The 18,414-nt window shown below is 45.1% G+C and overlaps 2 protein-coding genes across 5 annotated transcripts in view; one reads left to right on the top strand and one right to left on the bottom strand.

The window, feature by feature from the left end:
• Nucleotides 1–4,487, bottom strand: part of VAMP4 (vesicle associated membrane protein 4) — a 29,461-nt gene extending 24,974 nt beyond the window's left edge. Inside the window, exons 1-2 of one of the 2 annotated variants that reach the window (XM_081012373.1) lie at nucleotides 4,397–4,487; nucleotides 1,378–1,504 (exon numbers count right to left, since the gene is read on the bottom strand). In XM_081012373.1, the coding sequence (XP_080868499.1) occupies nucleotides 1,378–1,443 (66 nt within the window). In that variant the 5' untranslated portion in view covers nucleotides 1,444–1,504; nucleotides 4,397–4,487. Of the gene's footprint in view, nucleotides 1–1,377; nucleotides 1,585–4,396 lie in introns of both variants that reach the window. The other variant, XM_081012372.1, reaches the window with a different exon arrangement.
• Nucleotides 4,488–4,594: 107 nt separating this feature from the next.
• Nucleotides 4,595–17,535, top strand: LOC308480625 (uncharacterized protein). Of its 3 annotated transcripts, XR_013988138.1 has the most exons (5): nucleotides 7,533–8,125; nucleotides 8,611–9,661; nucleotides 11,195–11,290; nucleotides 16,348–16,559; nucleotides 16,699–17,535. XR_013988138.1 is itself a non-coding variant. In XM_081012416.1 (3 exons), exons 1-3 carry the CDS (start codon nucleotides 16,194–16,196, stop codon nucleotides 16,788–16,790), a joined length of 345 nt encoding a protein of 114 aa, XP_080868542.1. In that variant the 5' UTR covers nucleotides 15,665–16,193; the 3' UTR covers nucleotides 16,791–17,535. The 3 variants fall into 3 exon arrangements, 1 of the variants encoding a protein (XP_080868542.1); XR_013988137.1 differs by lacking the exons at nucleotides 7,533–8,125; nucleotides 8,611–9,661; nucleotides 11,195–11,290 and adding an exon at nucleotides 4,595–4,667; XM_081012416.1 differs by lacking the exons at nucleotides 7,533–8,125; nucleotides 8,611–9,661; nucleotides 11,195–11,290 and adding an exon at nucleotides 15,665–16,234.
• Nucleotides 17,536–18,414: the final 879 nt, after the last annotated feature.

The raw sequence follows: 18,414 nt of genomic DNA, 5'->3' as shown, positions 1-18,414 counted from the left end.
TAACCAGGCCTTTGGTTGACTGACATTCAATGCCCTTTTGAAATGGGGGGGTGGGGCGTTATTGGGTTGTTCTTATTTTTTGAATATGTATTCTGTGCTTTTATATCATATATCCTGTGAACTGCCCTCAGACCCGCAGGTATAGGGCGGAATACAAATTTAATAATACTAATAAATAGCTTCTTACTGGTCTCTGGGAAGGTTGCATAAGGGCCCTGGGGCCAGCTAGCAGAGCAGAGGGCTCGAAAAGCTCTTTCCACAGGGGATTTTCCCTGCTCTCCATTTGTATTTTCCTGCTACCTGCAGTAAAATATGTCACAGAAAACTATTCCTGGACAAAGTCTGATAGCACTGAGCACTGGCATACTGGCGAAATGACCAGTTAAGTCTTGGCAGCTGAACACCTTCACATCGACTGCAATAGAAATAGTTCATGAAGCTGATGATGGTTGAAGAACAGGCCTACTCCCTGATGAACACAGCTGCTAATTGTTATGCTATTGAAACTGTGTGCTACCAGTCCATTCCCTTCTCAAACACCAGTTATACCCACAAGCTTTCTTTCTCTTCAAGACTACTACCCCGAGAGGTAAGAGAACTTATTATTTAAAGAAGTTATAAGTTTCTTTTAAGTTGGTTGCTTACAGCAAACATAAAATATAAAACAATTTAAAACCTGGGAAATGCAAAAGGTAAGCAACTTATCAGCATTAAGAAAAAAAACATTCAGTTCAGTAAGCATGCATTGGTCTCATACATCATTTACAGGAATAGGAGCCACTGGTAGGTTACACCCTCTGCTCCTTGGAAGACACATCACACCAAAAGAAAAGTCAGGTCAGACCAAACAGGCCAGAGAGGTATTAGCAGCAAGGAGTCTTTGTCTACTCCAAGCAAAAGTTAGCTGAAGAAAACCTGTTCTATAATATGGAGAGAAAACTCCATATTGTAAAGGTATTGGCAAATAATCGTCTAAGTACATTTAAGTATCCTTAAATGTACATTAATCAATGATATATTCTGGAATGTTTATTAGACCAGTCCAAACTCCATAGGCAGTTGCACAATGAACCCATCACCATAATCTTGGTGACTTGCAAGAAAAAAGTTTTCAAGTCCATCAGGCATGTTTACTATCTTATCTTTTTATACCATAGCCTATTCTTCTCTAAGAAAACTAAGAGTAATTTACATGGGACTATCATGCAGCTTCCCATCCATATACTAACAAGAGCTAGACCATGACATAATAGCACCATATAACTTCACCCTCAGTGACTTAAAAGCAATTATTCTACAGATGGATTTGACTTGTGGGGCCATTCTAACCCGCACATTTAAAACATGCAAAGAAAGCCATTGCCCTCAAGCACTTACCCTCTCACTTTTCACTGACCCAGTAACATCATCATCATTGAGGTGGCGCTTGAATTTTGGAGGCATATTTTCATATATGTGTTGCTTTTACTTGCCCAATACAAGGAGATGAGGGGAGCCCCACTTCCTAGGAAGAGAGATGGGGTGAAAAAAAATCAATTTCGTTGGGGTTCCATTCTCAGTCACAAAGACTGGCCACAGTGATGCCTGTATGGAAAATAATACAAATCATTAGAATTGTCCAATGCCTTTTATAACACTATATTATAATCTCTACTCTGAATGCATTATCTTGTATTTGAACCCATTGCACAAAAATGCTCAAGACAGGTAGTTTTAAAATGCTCAAGACAAGCTTTTAAAATGTATCCTTCTTTCAACCACATTATCAGAAGGGGTGTGCTTGGGCTTTTGAAATTATCCCAGTTCCTTAAAGCCAACCTTAAAAGCCAAGGTTTTTTAAGGTGGCAAAGAGGATTTAGGATTTTTACTATTATCGGAATTGGTGATAAGACTGGCAAAGGAACAGGTAAAGGTATTTAAATACTATAACTTCAGTCATACCTTGGGTTACAGACGCTTCAGGTTGTGTTTTTTCAGGTTTCGAATGCACCGAAACCCAGAAGTACCAGAAGGGGTTACTTCTGGGTTTTGGCAGTCGCACATGCGCAGAAGCAGTAAATCGCGCTTTGCGTATGCATAGAAGCGCCGAATCGCAGCCCGCGTGTGCACAGACGCACCGCTGTGGGTTGCGAACATGCATCCCGCACGGATCACGTTCGCAACCCGAGCGTCCACTGTATTATCCCATAAAGAAGGTAATGAGCAGCAATTCCTTTTTAATCATTGACATTTTTGGAAAGGTAGCTAAAAAGTATGGCCACAATCCCACAATTTCAAAAACCTAAAACAGCAAGATCTATTTCAGTAGAACCCTTGGGGTTGTATCCAATGGTGTAACTAAACTAATGGGTCCCCCAACCCTCCAGAGCATGTCTGAGGATGGGAAGAGCATGGGGCTGCGGGTGGGAAGAAGAATTGATAGATTCCTTCCTATCAGCTGGGCAACAGTGTTGGACAGAACCCACTGTTACTTCTGTACCCACAAATATTTGAAGTTTCCAAGAACAAGAGCAGTGCTTTTTGACCATGGATTCCTCTGCCCCAGCACTCCATTTCCAGCATACTTCCAGGAAGACCCCAAGCAAGGCATGAAAGTCACAACCCCCCTGCCCAATTACTGATGTGCCCTCAGCAATAAATATTCAGAAGATTATTCCTTTGAACCTAGTACAGTCAAACCTTGGTTTTCGAACATCTCGGCTGCTGAATGTTTCATAAGTTGAACGCAAAAAACCCAGAAGTGAATGCTTCTGTTTTCGAACGCGCCTCAGAAATTGAATGGCTTCCGAGGCACATTTCTCCATTTTTTTAGAGGATTTTGCTGCCAGCCCTTTGATCCTTGGTTTTCAAACATTTTGGAAATTGAACAGACTTCTGGAACGGATTACGTTCGAAAACCGAGGTTTCACTGTAATGAAACTCCCAGGTCCTCCTTTCAGGCTTCCCAGAGGCATCTGGTTGGTCACTCTAAGAACAGGATGCTGAACTGAACGGGCCTTCAGCCTGATTCAGCAGGCTATTCTTACATTCTTAAATGTATTCCAACACATTAACCACATATGTTAGGGGCAGAGAACATTTGCTTCGCCTTCTGGATAACCTTCTGGGAGCTGCATGCCAGTTATGGGCATGGCCAGAAGAAAAAAAGAGGTGGAACAATGGATGGGACTCTTAGTAGTTTAAGTAGGTGAACTACATACCACAACCTTCCTCAACCTACACTCTTCAGAGGACTTCTAAACCATTCCTCTTCTACACACACCTTTCTTGTCCTATATCACCCACTTCATCTCCCTTTTATGCAATCTCAAAGAATCCCATTTCCCTATTTAAATAGGAGGACTGCCCTCCTTTGACTGGTTCAAGGGTCTCACAGCACCCCTTCTTTCAACAGCTTATTTATTTACTGCGTTTCTATTCCACCTGTCCTTCAAGGAGCTCAAGGTGGCTCTATCCTCGCAACAGCCCTGAGAGGTAGGTTAGGCTAAGAGGCAGTGAATGGTGCAAGGTGAGCTTCATGGGGGACCAAGTGGGGAGATTTGAAGCCCAGTCTCTCCCACGTCCTAGTACAAGACTAACCACTGCACCAAACCCACCTCCCATTCCCAAGTCACCTACAGCCTTGCTTTTAACTCTTTTCCCATTTCCCTAATCTTTGATTTTTTTTTTAAAGGTCCCTGTTGTAAAACTTCAAAAAGGCCAGTTGCAGCAGAATTGGCACTACTGCAGGTGCCCCTTCCACATTTGTAAGAACTTGATCTCATTTAGTGTGGCACTGCCTGCACTCTGGAACTCCCTGCCAATTGAAAAAACATTCCTGATTATACAAGAACTAGCCAGATGCTTAGAAAGTCGAAGTAATTCTAATCTGTTTCAGCATTTTAAACTCTTGTATGCTTTTAAAGTAGGGCTGCGGATTTTACTGTGAACCAATTTTTTTTTGTGAAGCACTGAGGCTTTCCCCCCTTTTCTTCCTTTCCAGTCAAGTGGTGTACATATTTCGCAAAACAAACAAATAAAGAAGACGTGGGGTTTTTTGTTATTGTCGTTTTCAGTTGCGACTTTCAGGTGACGGACGGTGTACAAACGCAATAAATAATAAAGCAGGGTTTCCCCCTCCCCTCGCTATGGATGGCGGGGGCAAAGGAGCCCCTCGCTTCCCCCGGCGCCCCCTCCTCTCCCGTCCTCCGGCAGGCCCCTCATCCCGCCCGGCTCCGCCAACGGCCCTCGGCCTCGCCGCCGCCGCCTCCTCTTCGGAGGGTTTACCTCAGCGCCCCTTCCCTTCCTTCCTTCCTTCCCTCCCTGCACTCGGCCTGCTCGCAGGGCCTCCTCCCTCAGAAGCCCCGCAGGCCCCGCAGGCCTCCCCAGCCCCACGACGCCCCTTCGCGCTTCTCACCTGCTTCCTTTCCAGGGCCGGCGCGGAAATGACCGCGAGGAGGAGGAGGAGGAAGAAGCGCCGTCAGCTGCTGTCCCATCGAGCAACTCGGCGCTCCTGACAGGGGCGGGGAGCCGAGCGCCGAGCACGTCGTTGGAAAACAACTGCCGCAGCGGGACGTTTGGACCCTGCCGGCCGCCGTAGCCGCCAATCCCCGCCCCCTGCACCTCGGGGTCCCGGGGCGGGGCGGGGCCAGTGGCCCAGGGGGCGGGGCCTTTACAAAAGGCTTCAGGTATTAGTCCGATTTTTCTATTGTAATCATTCTGGGTCGTTGTAAACGTGTTGTGGGTTACTAGTTTGTCTTCTTCTTGCTCTTGTTTTTTGTTATGCATTTTATGTTTTCCTTTTGTATCTTTTTGCTGTGAACCGCCCTGTGATTCTCCAGTGAAGCCATCCTCGCTTAGCTAAATAAAACAGGGAAGTAGATAAGAAAACGCCGGGCTTCCCCGTTATTTTACTGTTTTGCTCTCACGCCTAAGGGGCGCAAATTGCCTCCTGATCTTCTCTTTCTCCCCTTTCTGGCTCCTCGCTCTGAAACCATCCTCTCCCGAAGACCAAGGTGGGTTTCTGATTCCCAGCTCCCTTCTGGAAAAGCCAGGCATCCCTCTAACCATTGGAGATGCTGGCCAAACACCTGCAAACGTCTCTGCCTTCCCTTGGGAGGAATGGTGCCTGGCTTGGCACCATCTGTGAGTTTCAGAGCGAGTTCTTTTCTTTTGGCTGAGATGGATTCAAAGGGAGGTTTAGACCACATTCTAGTCCATGGGGTAAAGCTAATCTCATAGCCTTTGTCTTCCTCCCATTGTTTTTTGATTGCGCAGAGGCGTTTTATGGGGTTTTGGAAAAGTATTTTGTATATTGATGTGAATATCTTGTAGGCTTGGTTTATCAATGAGATTGGGCGGTATGATTCTTCTTTGAGATGGAGACTATTTTGGAAGAGCAGGGTGAGGAGGGAAGGCCTCTCCGCCTCGCTTCCCAAGTAAAAAAAAAAAAGGCTTGTTTGGGACACAAAGCCCGGCCCAAAGCTCACGCTGCCCACTCGCGGGAGGCACTCACCCAGTTGCTTGCTGGTGCCAGAGCAGCCCTCCCATGGTGCGCTCCTAGTCAGCTGGGCTTCACTAGGATGCTGCTCCGCTTTCGCGGGTCCTGATCTCTGGCGCATACCTATCCGGCTCCTGCGGCCTCTGTGGTCCCTCCTGGCTTTCTCCTAGCAGCAGCAGTGGCAGGGGTGTCACCACATTGCCGCACAGGAAATTCCAGGATTCTCCTTTTATCACAGAATCATAGAATCGTAGAGCTGGAAGAGACCACAAGGGCCATCGAGTCCAACCCCCTGCCAAGCAGGAAACACCATCAGAGCACTCCTGACATATGGTTGTCAAGCCTCTGCTTAAAGACCTCCAAAGAAGGAGACTCCACCACACTCCTTGGCAGCAAATTCCACTGTCAAACAGCTCTTACTGTCAGGAAGTTCTTCCTAATGTTTAGGTGGAATCTTCTTTCTTGTAGGTTGGATCCATTGCTCCGTGTCCGCTTCTCTGGAGCAGCAGAAAACAACCTTTCTCCCTCCTCTATGTGACATCCTTTTATATATTTGAACATGGCTATCATATCACCCCTTAACCTCCTCTTCTCCAGGCTAAACATGCCCAGCTCCCTTAGCCGTTCCTCATAAGGCTTCGTTTCCAGGCCTTTGACCATTTTGGTTGCCCTCCTCTGGACACGTTCCAGTTTGTCAGTGTCCTTCTTGAACTGTGGTGCTCAGAACTGGACACAGTACTCCAGGTGAGGTCTGACCAGAGCAGAATACAGTGGCACTATTACTTCCCTTGATCTAGATGCTATACTCCTATTGATGCAGCCCAGAATTGCATTGGCTTTTTTAGCTGCCGTGTCACACTGTTGGCTCATGTCAAGTTTGTGGTCAACCAAGACTCCTAGATCCTTTTCACATGTACTGCTCTCAAGCCAGGTGTCCCCCATCTTGTATTTGTGCCTCTCATTTTTTTTGCCCAAGTGCAATACTTTACATTTCTCCCTGTTAAAATTCATCTTGTTTGTTTTGGCCCAGTTCTCTAGTCTGTCAAGGTCGTTTTGAAGTGTGATCCTGTCCTCTGGGGTGTTAGCCACCCTCCCAGTTTGGTGTCATCTGCAAATTTGATCAGGATGTCCTTGAGTCCATCATCCAAGTCGTTGATAAAGATGTTGAATAAGACCGGGCCCAAGACAGAACCCTGTGGCACCCCACTAGTCACTCTTCTCCAGGATGAAGAGGAACCATTGATGAGCACCCTTTGGGTTCGGTCAGTCAGCCAGTTACAAATCCACTGAGTGGTAGCATAGTCAAGACCGCATTTTACCAGCTTCTTTACAAGAATATCATGGGGCACCTTGTCAAATGCCTTGCTGAAATCAAGGTAGGCTACATCCACTGCGTTCCCTTCATCTACCAGGCTTGTAATTCTGTCAAAAAACGAGATCAGGTTAGTCTGACATGACTTATTTTTCAGAAATCCATGCTGACTATTGGTGATCCCAGCATTCCTTTCTAGGTGCTCACAGACTGTTTGCTTAATGATCTGCTCCAGAATCTTCCCTGGTATTGATGTCAGACTGACTGGGCGGTAATTATTTGGGTCCTCTCTTTTCCCCTTTTTGAATATAGGGACAACATTTGCCCTCCTCCAGTCTGCCGGGACTTTGCCTGTTCTCCAGGAATTCTCAAAGATGACTGCCAGTGGTTCTGAGATCACATCTGCCAGTTCTTTTAATACTCTTGGATGCAGTTCATCTGGCCCTGGAGACTTGAATACATCTAAACTAGCCAAGTATTCTTGTACTATCTCCTTAGTTATTCTGGGCTGTGTTTCCTCTGCTGAATCATTTGCTCCAAATTATTCAGGTCGGGCATTGTTTTCTTTATCGGCGAAGACTGAGGCAAAGAAGGCATTGAGGAGTTCAGCCCTTTCTGTGTCCCGTTTGCATTTCACCATCTTCTCCTCTGAGTGACCCCACTGTTTCTTTGTTCTTCCTTTTGCTACAAACATACCCATAAAAGCCTTTTTTGTTGCTTTTAACCTCTCTAGCATGCCTGAGTTCATTCTGTGCTTTAGCTTTTCTGACTTTGTGTCTACACGTGCTGGCTATTTGTTTGAATTCCTCTTTGGTGGTTTCCCCCCTTTTCCATTTTTTGTACACATTCTTTTTTAATCTTAACTCAGTTAAAAGTTCTTTAGATAGCCACCCTGGCTTCTTTAGGCACCTTCCATGTTTCCGTCTCATTGGTATTGCCTGACGTTGTGCTTTTACTCTCTCCCTCTTAACAAACTCCCAGCCATCATGAACTCCCTTTCCTTTTAGTATTACTGTCCATGGGATCTCACCCAGCACTTCCCTAAGTTTTATGAAGTCGGCTTTCTTAAAGTCAAGAAATTGAGTCCTAGTATGCTTGGCTGCTCCTTTCCGCTGTATAGTAAACTTCAGAAGAGCATGATCACTCGCGCCTAATGATCCTTCCACTTCTACCCCACTAACCAGGTCATCAACATTGGTTAGGACCAGATCTAAAATGGCTGTTCCTCTTGTTGCTTCTCCCACTTTCTGGACAATGAAGTTGTCTGCAAGGCCAGTGAGGAATCTGTTTGACCTTATGCTCTTGGCTGAGTTTGACATCCAACAAATATCCAGGTAACTGAAGTCCCCCATTACTACTATCTCCCTTCCTTTTGCATGCTTGGCCATCTGTTCCAGGAAGGCATCATCTATGTCCTCCGTTTGGCTTGGGGATCTATAGTAAACTCCCACAATGAGGTCCCTGTTATTCTTCTCTCCCTTAATTTTGACCCAAATGCTCTCACTTTGGCTTTGAGGTTCTAAATCTTGGATCTCTTCACAGGTATACACATCCCTGACATATAACGCCACTCCTCCTCCTTTCTTGTCTGGTCTGTTTCTCTGAAATAGATTATATCCCTCCATTGTTACATTCCAATCGTGGGACTTATCCCACCAGGTTTCAGTGATGCCTATTATGTCATATTTAGTTTGCTGTACCAAGAGCTCAAGCTCATCTTGTTTATTTCCCATGCTTTGCGCATTAGTGTACAGACATTGAAGTCCATTAATCATTCCCCCGTAACTCTTATTTAAGGATTTTTTCCTCCCACCACTAGGTCTGCGTCCTGTTTGCTCCATTTGGTCTATGACATTTGGATGATCATCTTCATCAACTGATAGACTCCTACCTTCAGGAGCACTGTCTCCCTCCCCCACATTAGTCAGTTTAAAGCCCTCCTGATGAGGTTTCTGAGATTTTTGGCAAAAACATTCCTCCCAACCGTTGTGAGGTGCAGCCCATCGCTTGCCAGAAGTCCATCTTCAAGAAACTGCAGTCCGTGATCTAAGAATCCAAACTGTTCCTGTTTACACCATTTGCGAAGCCAGCTGTTCACTTCCACTATTTTTCCCTCTCTCCCTGGGCCACGTCGTTCAACTGGGAGGACAGATGAGATGACAATTTGTGCATTTAATTGCTTCAATTTCCTGCCCAGAGCCTCGTAGTCTCTTTTGATCTTCTGGAGGCTATTGCTTGCAGTGTCATTGGTTCCCACATGAACCAAGAGGAGGGGGTATTTGTCAGTGGGTTTTATGATTCCTTGCATTCATTCAGTTACATCTTGGATCTTAGCCCCAGGGAGACAGCACACTTCCCGAGACATCTTGTTAGGCCCACAGATCACTGCTTCTGTTCCCCTCAGTAGGGAATCCCCTATCACCACTACACGCCTCCTCTTAGGTTTGGTCGGGGTTCTTCCGTGAGCTGTCCGTTCCAAGGTCGCCTGCACATTCCCTGAGGACTGACTTTGCTGCTCGTCTTCATATACCTGATCGACTGTAATGAGGGAGAGATCCTCAAATGGAGTCTGCTCTTCGTCTTCCATGCTAGGGGAGAGGACCTCAAAGCGATTGTGTATTTCTAAACAATCAGAGCGAACCCTGGGCCTCCTACTTCTTTGAGTCACGTTTCTCCATATATCTGGCTCCTGTGTTGGTGAACTAGCCTCCTTCTCAGGGGAGTCCCCTGTCTCCTCCTTGGTGGAGACGGTGTGCTCTGTTGCTTCCAAGAAGAGCTCCAGCTCTCTAATTCTTTGGGGCGTAGCTACACGTTCCTCCAGTTGCTGGACTTTGTCTTCTAAGAGGGCAATCAACATGCAATTGCTGCAGGTAAAGCTGCCTGCAACCTTTGGCAAGATGGCAAACATTGTGCAGGAACCGCAGGCGACAGCAGCTGTTCCCTCCCCCTCCATCTTGAGAATGTGTCGTTGGACGTGGCTACAGCGGTCCTCCATCATAAAAAGCGTGAAGACAGGACAAATAACTCCCCCCCAAAAAACCTAGGTCTCCCCCAACAAACATTTGAGACTAGCTCCCCTAAATCTAAAAGATGGATCAAACTGCGCGCGCCGCACAAACACACACACAAGAAAACCCTTTTTGCACCTTCTTCAGCTGCTGCCCTGCAAGCTCTGATAAGCTCCTCCCACAGCTAATCACCTGCCTCAACAGAAACCCTGCCCCCTCTGACCTTTGCACAGGGAGAGCAGCTAATCAGCCACAAAGAAACACACACACAAGAAAACCCTTTTTGCACCTTCTTCAGCTGCTGCCCTGCAAGCTCTGATAAGCTCCTCCCACAGCTAATCACCTGCCTCCAATTTGCGAATTTACACCATTTGCACCATTTACACCAATTTACACCATTTGCGAAGCCAGCTGTTCACTTCCACTATTTTTCCCTCTCTCCCTGGGCCACGTCGTTCAACTGGGAGGACAGATGAGATGACAATTTGTGCGTTTAATTGCTTCAATTTCCTGCCCAAAGCCTCATAGTCTCTTTTGATCTTCTGGAGGCTATTGCTTGCAGTGCCATTGGTTCCCACATGAACCAAGAGGAAGGGGTATTTGTCAGTGGGTTTTATGATTCCTTGTTCAGTTACATCTTGGATCTTAGCCCCGGGGAGACAGCACACTTCCCGAGAAGTACAAATACCATATTTGTGTTTCCTTTTACCAAGTAAAAGGTTGCACATGCCCCAAACATGGGCATTACACACTTTTGCTTCTCAGTTTTGTGACAGTGCTGCTTCTGCCTGGGCTGGTGAAATAATTCTGGAAGAGTTGGCAGAATGAGTAACAGACACATGGAATGGTTGTATACAAGTTGTTAAGTCTTCTTTTGTTTACTTGTTAATAGCAGGGAGGTGATTATTCGCTGAATGCTTTCATACTTAAAACAGTAGGTGGGATTCAGTGTTTACTCTGACCCATTGAAATAATCAACCACAGTTTGTCAAGACCATTAATTTCAATGGGTCTACTCTGAGTAAAATCTAGTTGAATCTAACCCAGTATCTGAAAAGGGGAGCCTACACTCCTTTAATATGTCGCACTGAGCATGCAGGTATTAGGTGCAGAGTGCTTGATCTCAGAATAGGCATCAGCTTGGGTGTTTAGCCTACATATTGGTGACTTTGTGAACAAGACTAGTGTGTTTTCTGAATGGACAATCAGTGCTCTGCTGATGTGTGTGCCCGTGTTGTAGAAAAGAAAGCTATTGGCAGTTTGACTGTAGGGAGGAGGGTGACGGAATTGGGAGTAAGCTGGGCATTAAGCAGGGGCTAGCTAAACTAGAAGCAACCGTGTAGGGTTCCGAGAGGTGTGCGCTGCTCTTTATGGTTCGACTTTCCCTGCTTGCAGGCCAATTACATAGAAAAAGGGATACTCTTGAGTAAGATTACCTCTACTGTCAGACCAAAGGTCACTGTGATTCCGTCCCCACTATGCACTCTGGAGGTACGTACCTACTTGCTGTGTACTTTGTTATTAATTTTCTTTGCATTAATTAATTATTAATTATTACCACAGCAAATTTATTATTATTAACTTAAGGAAGCTGAGTCTACTTCTCTTCATTATAGAGTAGTTGCAGGCTATTCATTCATTGCTAGGTGGTTACCAGAGGTGGCGAGTGCAGGGTCATACTGTCTCTTTGTGTGTGCATTTACACACAAGATAGAACAAGCTGTGATATTTATCTTCTGGAGATCTGGGCAGAAGGCTGAAGCATAAGGAATTCTAGTGCACGTGTATCTAGTGCATTTTAAACCTCTCCCCTGAGGGCGGCAGGGTAGAAGGTCTTCCTCATGGGCAAAACATGGACAGAAGCCAGAAGAGAAGTACAGAAGCCAGGGCAATTGACGCATATGAAAGTTTCTCTGTTTACCTAATTGTGATGAAGCAGATATTAGAAAACTTCTGTGAACCTCTCACTTTCATTTCACGAAAACAAGATTCTATAGAGGGGCTACCTCTGGAATTTTCTAAATTGGGGAAAAATTGCTGAGTATATTTTTGTAATGGCATTATAGAAAATGCTATCAACTGATTAAGTTATTGCTTTTAACATATGGTTAGTAATTGGGTTCTCCAAAGGATTGCCTGCTTCATAATCTTCCCATTTTGTTTTCTTATAACACTGACAAAATAATTCTGTTCTTGGAAAGAAAACATAGCTAAGGATTAATGTAGGGTTAGGAACTCTGTGAACCTCTTAAGTGAGCTATGCAAAAATCCAAGTGGAGATTTGCAGCCTGGGTAGGATTCAGTGTGTTCTCTGTTCCCAACAAAACAACCTGGAGCAGCAGGAATTCATTATTACCCATTAGCTGACATTTATGGCACGAGGTTGCAACACTGTTTTGACTTGGGTCACTAGCAGCTTTCTTCAAGGATGTATGCAAAGATATTGAATTTCCCCTCTGCTAGTTTTTCTCTACAAGTAAACACCATAGTCTGTGCTTCATGAAGTTAGGAAGAGTTTTGTAGAGTGTCTGGGGAAATCTCATGTTGGATCTAGGAGTCCTGGTTTGAAGACTGTAGACTCAGAGGGTCCCAACCCCCTTTTGTAGCAGATTTAGTGTGAGTCTGTGGGCAAGTTACTACAGGTCATTTTTGCTTTTCTTGCTCTTCATGGGAATAATTTAGTGCCCCTCCTCACAGAGTGGTTATGAGAGCAAATGTAATCATGCTTAAACTATTGGTAGCTGTTTACAGGAAGGTAGCCGTGTTGGTCTGCCGTAGTCGAAACACGAAAGCTCATACCAATCACAAACTTAGTTGGTCTCTAAGGTGCTACTGGAAGGATTTTTTTTATTGGTAGCTGTGTTGCTTCAGCAGAGCAAAAAGAGAGAGAAAAGTGAATTAATATGTACTTTAAATCAGAAGTGCTCAGGTACAGAGCAAGGGCTTCAACAGACCAGCACTGACAACAGTAGCTTCTTTTTTCAAAATTTTTAATTGATTTTCTAAAATTTAAAACAAACAGAAAGACAGACAAACAAACAAACATACATCCTGTTTAAATCTTGGTAACATTATTAAGTGACTTCCTCAAATCCCCTTGGTTGAATTTCATTATATATCATTTTAACGGTTTTCCAAAATGACAACAGTAACTTCTGGTTCAGTGATGGGGAAACCTGTGATCTTCTGGATGTTGAAGTAGAACTTCCCATCTATCCCTGACCAGTCACTGGGCCATGAGTCTGCCTCCCATCCAACCCCCACCTGACTGCCCCACAGTAGCATCCTGTTGGTAGGCAAGGAAAAATATAGGTATAAAAGGAAAATTCCCTGGATGCCTAGATCTAGGTTCGGGGCAAGTACTCTTTGGTGAGAGAACCCCAGCAGAGCTTTAAAATATGCAGCAAAACATGACAATATAGGCTGTTAGACTTTTAAAAAAATGAGTCCCCTCTTACCCCAGCATAGGAAAAGACCACGTTTGGTAAGTTAAAAATGGTTTATTTACACCCCTACTTTTACATTATTACTTTCTACGTCTAATTCTTCTCTGCACACACGCACCCCCCCCTTTTCTTCTTCTCTTTTCTCCATCTTCTTTTTCTCTCTCCATTCCTTCATTTGTGTGTGTGTATGTGTACATGCAGGGACATGGGTGGCGCTGTGGGTTAAACCACAGAGGTACCGCTCCGGCGGAAAGGTAAACGGCGTTTCCATGCGCTGCTCTGGTTTGCCAGAAGCGGCTTAGTCATGCTGGCCACATGACCCAGAAGCTGTACGCCGGCTCCCTCGGCTAATAAAGTGAGATGAGTGCCGCAACCCCAGAGTCAGTCACGACTGGACCTAATGGTCAGGGATCCCTTTACCTTTACCTTTATGTGTACATACAGGTGCAGGGTTAGAAACAGAGATATGAACACTAGGAGCTAAATGGCACCTTAAACCTAGGTTATGAGCGCAGAAGCTGAATGTCTAGGCGTGCTTTTTTATAACAAGAATACAAACTCAGAATTAAAAAAAATAGAAATATTACCAAGAACAATTTCAGATCATAATCCAGTAATACTGCAACTACGAGAGGGAAATGACTCCACTCGTAGATGGAGATTGAGTAAGGAGTTGTTGGATGATCAGAAACTTTTAGAAAAAGCAGAGTAAATATTAGGAGTTTATTTTGAATTAAATTTAAATAGAGAAACAAAATTACAGGTGGTTTGGGATGCCAGTAAGGCGGTCAGGAGAGGTCTGTTTATACAACAAAATGCATATTAAAAAAAAATTGAGAGAACAGAAGAAAAAGGAAATTTTAGAGGCCTTGACAAAAAAGGAAAAAGAATTAATACAGAAACCCAACAAAGAAACTATAAAGCAAACTATTAAGTTATTACAAATTCAATGATCAATAATAAAGAAAAAGAATAAAACAGAAGTACTTCGAACATGCAAAAAAATCAGGAAAGTTGCTGGTGTAGCAACTGAAGAAAAAGGAAACTCAAAATATTATATCTAAAATCAAAGATAAAGGAAAATTGATAAACAACCCAAAGGACATCAGGAAAGAACCCGACAGCTGGAGGAGAAAGCTGACCACTTGATGGTGGTCACAAGGCCCCCAGGTGCGGTGGAAGAGCCAACCGATGTTGCCTTCTTGCCTCCAGCAGAAACACATGGTGTGGGGGCAAACTTCCTCCCCGATGAGGGGAGCGGACTAGAGGGAAGCCTGCATCGGTAAGGTCTGCTCCTCCTAGCTTTGCCACTCCCCTGGGACCGCTGCAGATGGGCTGATTCAAACGGCTGGGTTCCAGCGGGAACTCAGAGGCGGTGACCCCGGGAGGCAGAGCAACAGCCACAGGAGCAGTGTGGCTCCGAGATGGTGGTGCAATGCACCAGGCTGCAAATGTTGCCCACGGCCGGGACATGATGAGCAGCCATGAATGGTTCCTCGTCCTCCTGGGGAAAAGTGACAAGTGGGGTGACAAGTGACAAGCAAACAAAATGAATTTCAATAGGGAGTCATGTCAGGTTCTGCAAGAACCAGATTCACTAAGATGGGATGGGGGACACCTGGCTTTCTAGCAGTATAGGTGGAAAAGATCTAAGGGTCTTGGTGGACCAAAAGCTTAACAGGAGTCAACAGCGTGATGCAGCAGCAAAAGAAAGCTAACACTATTCTAGGCTGCCTCAGCAGAAGTCTAGTGTCCAGATCAAGGGAGGTAATAGTACCACTCGATTCTGCCTTGGTCAGAACACACTTGGAATACTGTGTCCAGTTCTGGGCACCACAGTTTAAGAAGGATGCTGACAAGCTGGACCATGTGCAGAGGAGGGTGACCAAGATGATCGAGGGTCTGGAAACGAAGCCTTACGATGAATGCTTGAAGGAGCTGGGTATGTTTAGCCTGGAAAAGAGGAGACTGAGAGGAGATCTTCAGCTATCTTAAGGCCTGTCACATGGAAGAGGGAGGATGCTTTTTTTATCTTGCTCTGGACAGGAGGACTCGAACAGATGGCTTCAAGTTCAAAGAAAGGAGATTCCGACTAAACATTAATGAAAACCTTTCTGACACTAAGAGCGGTTTGGCAGTCGAACAAGACTCCCTTGGAAGGTGGTGGACTCTCCTTCCTTGGAGGTTTCTAACCAGAGGCTGGATGGCCATCTGTCACGGATGCTGTCGCTGAAATTCCTGCATTGCAGGGGGTTGGTCTAGATGACCCCTGGCTCCCTTCCAACTCTAAGATTCCATGATTCTATGAAATGGATCTGAACTCATGACAGCCGCCCACCAGTTTCATATTCAAAACTGCTTCCCATCCCTTCTTGATTACTATATATAAATAATACACTAAAGTAGACAAATAATAACTTACAAAAAGGATCAATAAATGTCTCACCCATTGTCTATAAACCTTGATCAGAATCCCATGTCAGGTTTTCTTTTGTGAATGAAATAAAATTGTTTCAACCAGTTTTTAATAACCAAGAATCCAATGTAGAGCTTGGGGTACATTGAAATGTAATACTGGACAGATTACTACAGGGTGTGGAGAGGGGTTATTTTGAACTATGAAGTGAGAAACAGCAGCCGTAGTCTAGGCCAGAAGTGCTTTCCCTTGATGACCACACCGTGTTTGCAAGGGGTTTCCTGTCCTGTCCAGAAATGCTGGATGAAGCCAGCTCGAGATCTTTTCTAAATAAATGGAATAAAACCGCTTAACCTACTGAAAGATAGATTTGAAAAGTGACTGTGAAGGGGAACAATGCCCATTATTAAGCAAGATAGCTAAAGTAAGGGGGTCACATCCTCCATTGTGACACGTCCCCCTGCTGAGTGACTTGGCTGAGCACTTTGGGAAGAGCAACCATTTGAGGATAGCTAGTGAAGGAGAGAGAAGGATGCCGCGAGAGAGATTTCAGAGACTCTCTGCATGTCAAGTGTAAGTAGGATTTCTCCTTTAGAAACGTAGGGGAGGTTTAGCTGCCAGGAGCCCCAAATCCAGCACAGAGATCTCTAGAACCCATTTCCTCATTGTTTCCTCTTCTTCCCTAGGTTCCGAAGTCTGAGGAGGCTCCGTGGGCTGCTGGTCTCCTGCTGCCGGTTGCCCAAGATACACCCCCTGGTCTGCCAGGAGGAGGAAGGAGATCAGTGGAAGGAGGAGGTAAACATCATGAAGGACGGAAAGGAGGAGAAGGTTAAGATTCGATCGATTTTTGTGAGACCATGCGACCAGGGGATGGAGTCCACCGATAACAACGTGGATGGTGAGTGTTGATCTTTCTTCCTCAGGAACAGGGAGACCAGAGAAAATCTGGCAGTGGGGCGGAGGGTGCAGAAAGATGGGTTATCAGCGTAAGAATCAATTAAAATATTAAGAATCCTTTCTCTTCTTTTCTCTTCCAGGCAACGGCAGCAGTGAGACCAGCAGCTCGAGCGGAGCTCTTACCCACCCTCCCACGCCCAGTTCCCCCCTCCCCACAATTCCAAATATATAAATAAAGAAATATATAAATAATTTTTGTATGGATTTAAATAAAGTTTGGAATACAGATATACTAGTCTTTGATCATGCTTTTATCCCCGGGGGTTCTTTTTCCCAACAGTTGTGAGGATGGGTGCATCTACAGCAGCAAGAAAGTTACTTGCCGAAAAATGGAAAGAAGAAGAATATGTCCCAGTGAAAGAAGAATGGATACAAAAACTTATGGAGTATGCAGAAATGCAGAGTATGCTACCAGAAAAATTAGCAAGATAACCAACTATTTATAAAAGAATGGAAATGGTTTATTGGATATTTACAAATAAACTGTAAACGGATAAGAATATTGTAATAACATGCAGTTTTATAAGAATAAAGGTAATGTGACCCCTGAACATTAGGTCCAGTCGTGACCGACTCTGGGGTTGCGGTGCTCATCTTGCTTTATTGGCCGAGGGAGCTTCCAGGTCATGTGGCCAGCATGACTAAGACACTTCTGGCAAACCAGAGCAGCACACGCACTTTGAGTGCTTTCAAACTGCTAGGTTGGCAGGAGCAGGGACTGAGCAACGGGAGCTCACCCTGTCGCGGGGATTCGAACTGCTGACCTTCTGACCGGCAAGTCCTAGGCTCTGTGGTTTAACCCACAGCGCCACCCACGTCCCCCATTTATAAAGTCCCCCCATTTGTAAGAGTATATATATTTAATGTAGATGAATAGGTGAGCAAATTCATTCATTTAGATATGCAGAAAACAAAAATAAATAAATTTAATGAAAAGCAGAAAGAGGGGGAAGTCAAGTTTTGAAATGTTAAAATGATTGTAAAATTACTGGAATGTATCAAACTGAAAATCATAAACTATAAAGAAGAGAAGGGCAGGGCAGTGAGAGATCACCAGCCTTCCTGTCCGCATTCACCTGCACACCCACCTTGCCAGAGGAAGCCTCCCAAGTGGGAGGGGAATTCTCTCCAGGGGCACCCCGTACCCAGGCCCGGCCAGCGGAGTCAAGGGCAGCACCTCAAGATCCCATGCTGGCGCAGCACAGATGAGATGACTGTGAAACCATTCAGATATGAATTGTGCAGGGGGAACTGTAGAGCTGGAAGGGACCCCCAGGATCATCCAACCCCTGCAAGGCAGAAAGATCCCACTGCCCCACCATGGGGATCAAAGATGCCACCGTGGCCCTATCAGCGCCATGTTTTAACCAGCTGAGCTGACCAGGCACTGAAGAAGAGAATTCATGAATGCATGCTTCCACAGAAAGAGTACCATAGATCACATGCGAACTAGCCATGCATTGTCACCCCGCACGTGCACACATGCCTAACGGGAGGCGGTGAGCCCGGGAGGCAGAGCAACATTTCCCTGTAGATTAGAACATGTTGCTACGGTAACAGGTGGATGCAGTGAAATACTGTGTAGAACAATATGAAGAAGTATGTTGAAAAAGGAGAAATCTGGGAACTCTCTTAAGGGAGGTTATTTTTCTCACTAGATATGGGTGTAAGACTATGATGGTGGTGCTCCTGTGTGTGTGAGAGGGGTGGTGGTGGTTAAAACAGAGTAAGATAGCATTTAGGCAATTTCTGAGAGGCAGTTGCACAGATTTATTTGCACCATTTTATGCTTTCCT

This window comes from Podarcis pityusensis, assembly GCF_964106645.2.
Source record: "Podarcis pityusensis genome assembly, chromosome: 6".
NCBI classification, from domain to species: Eukaryota; Metazoa; Chordata; class Lepidosauria; order Squamata; family Lacertidae; genus Podarcis; species Podarcis pityusensis.
This window is presented reverse-complemented; position numbering and strand designations above follow the sequence as displayed.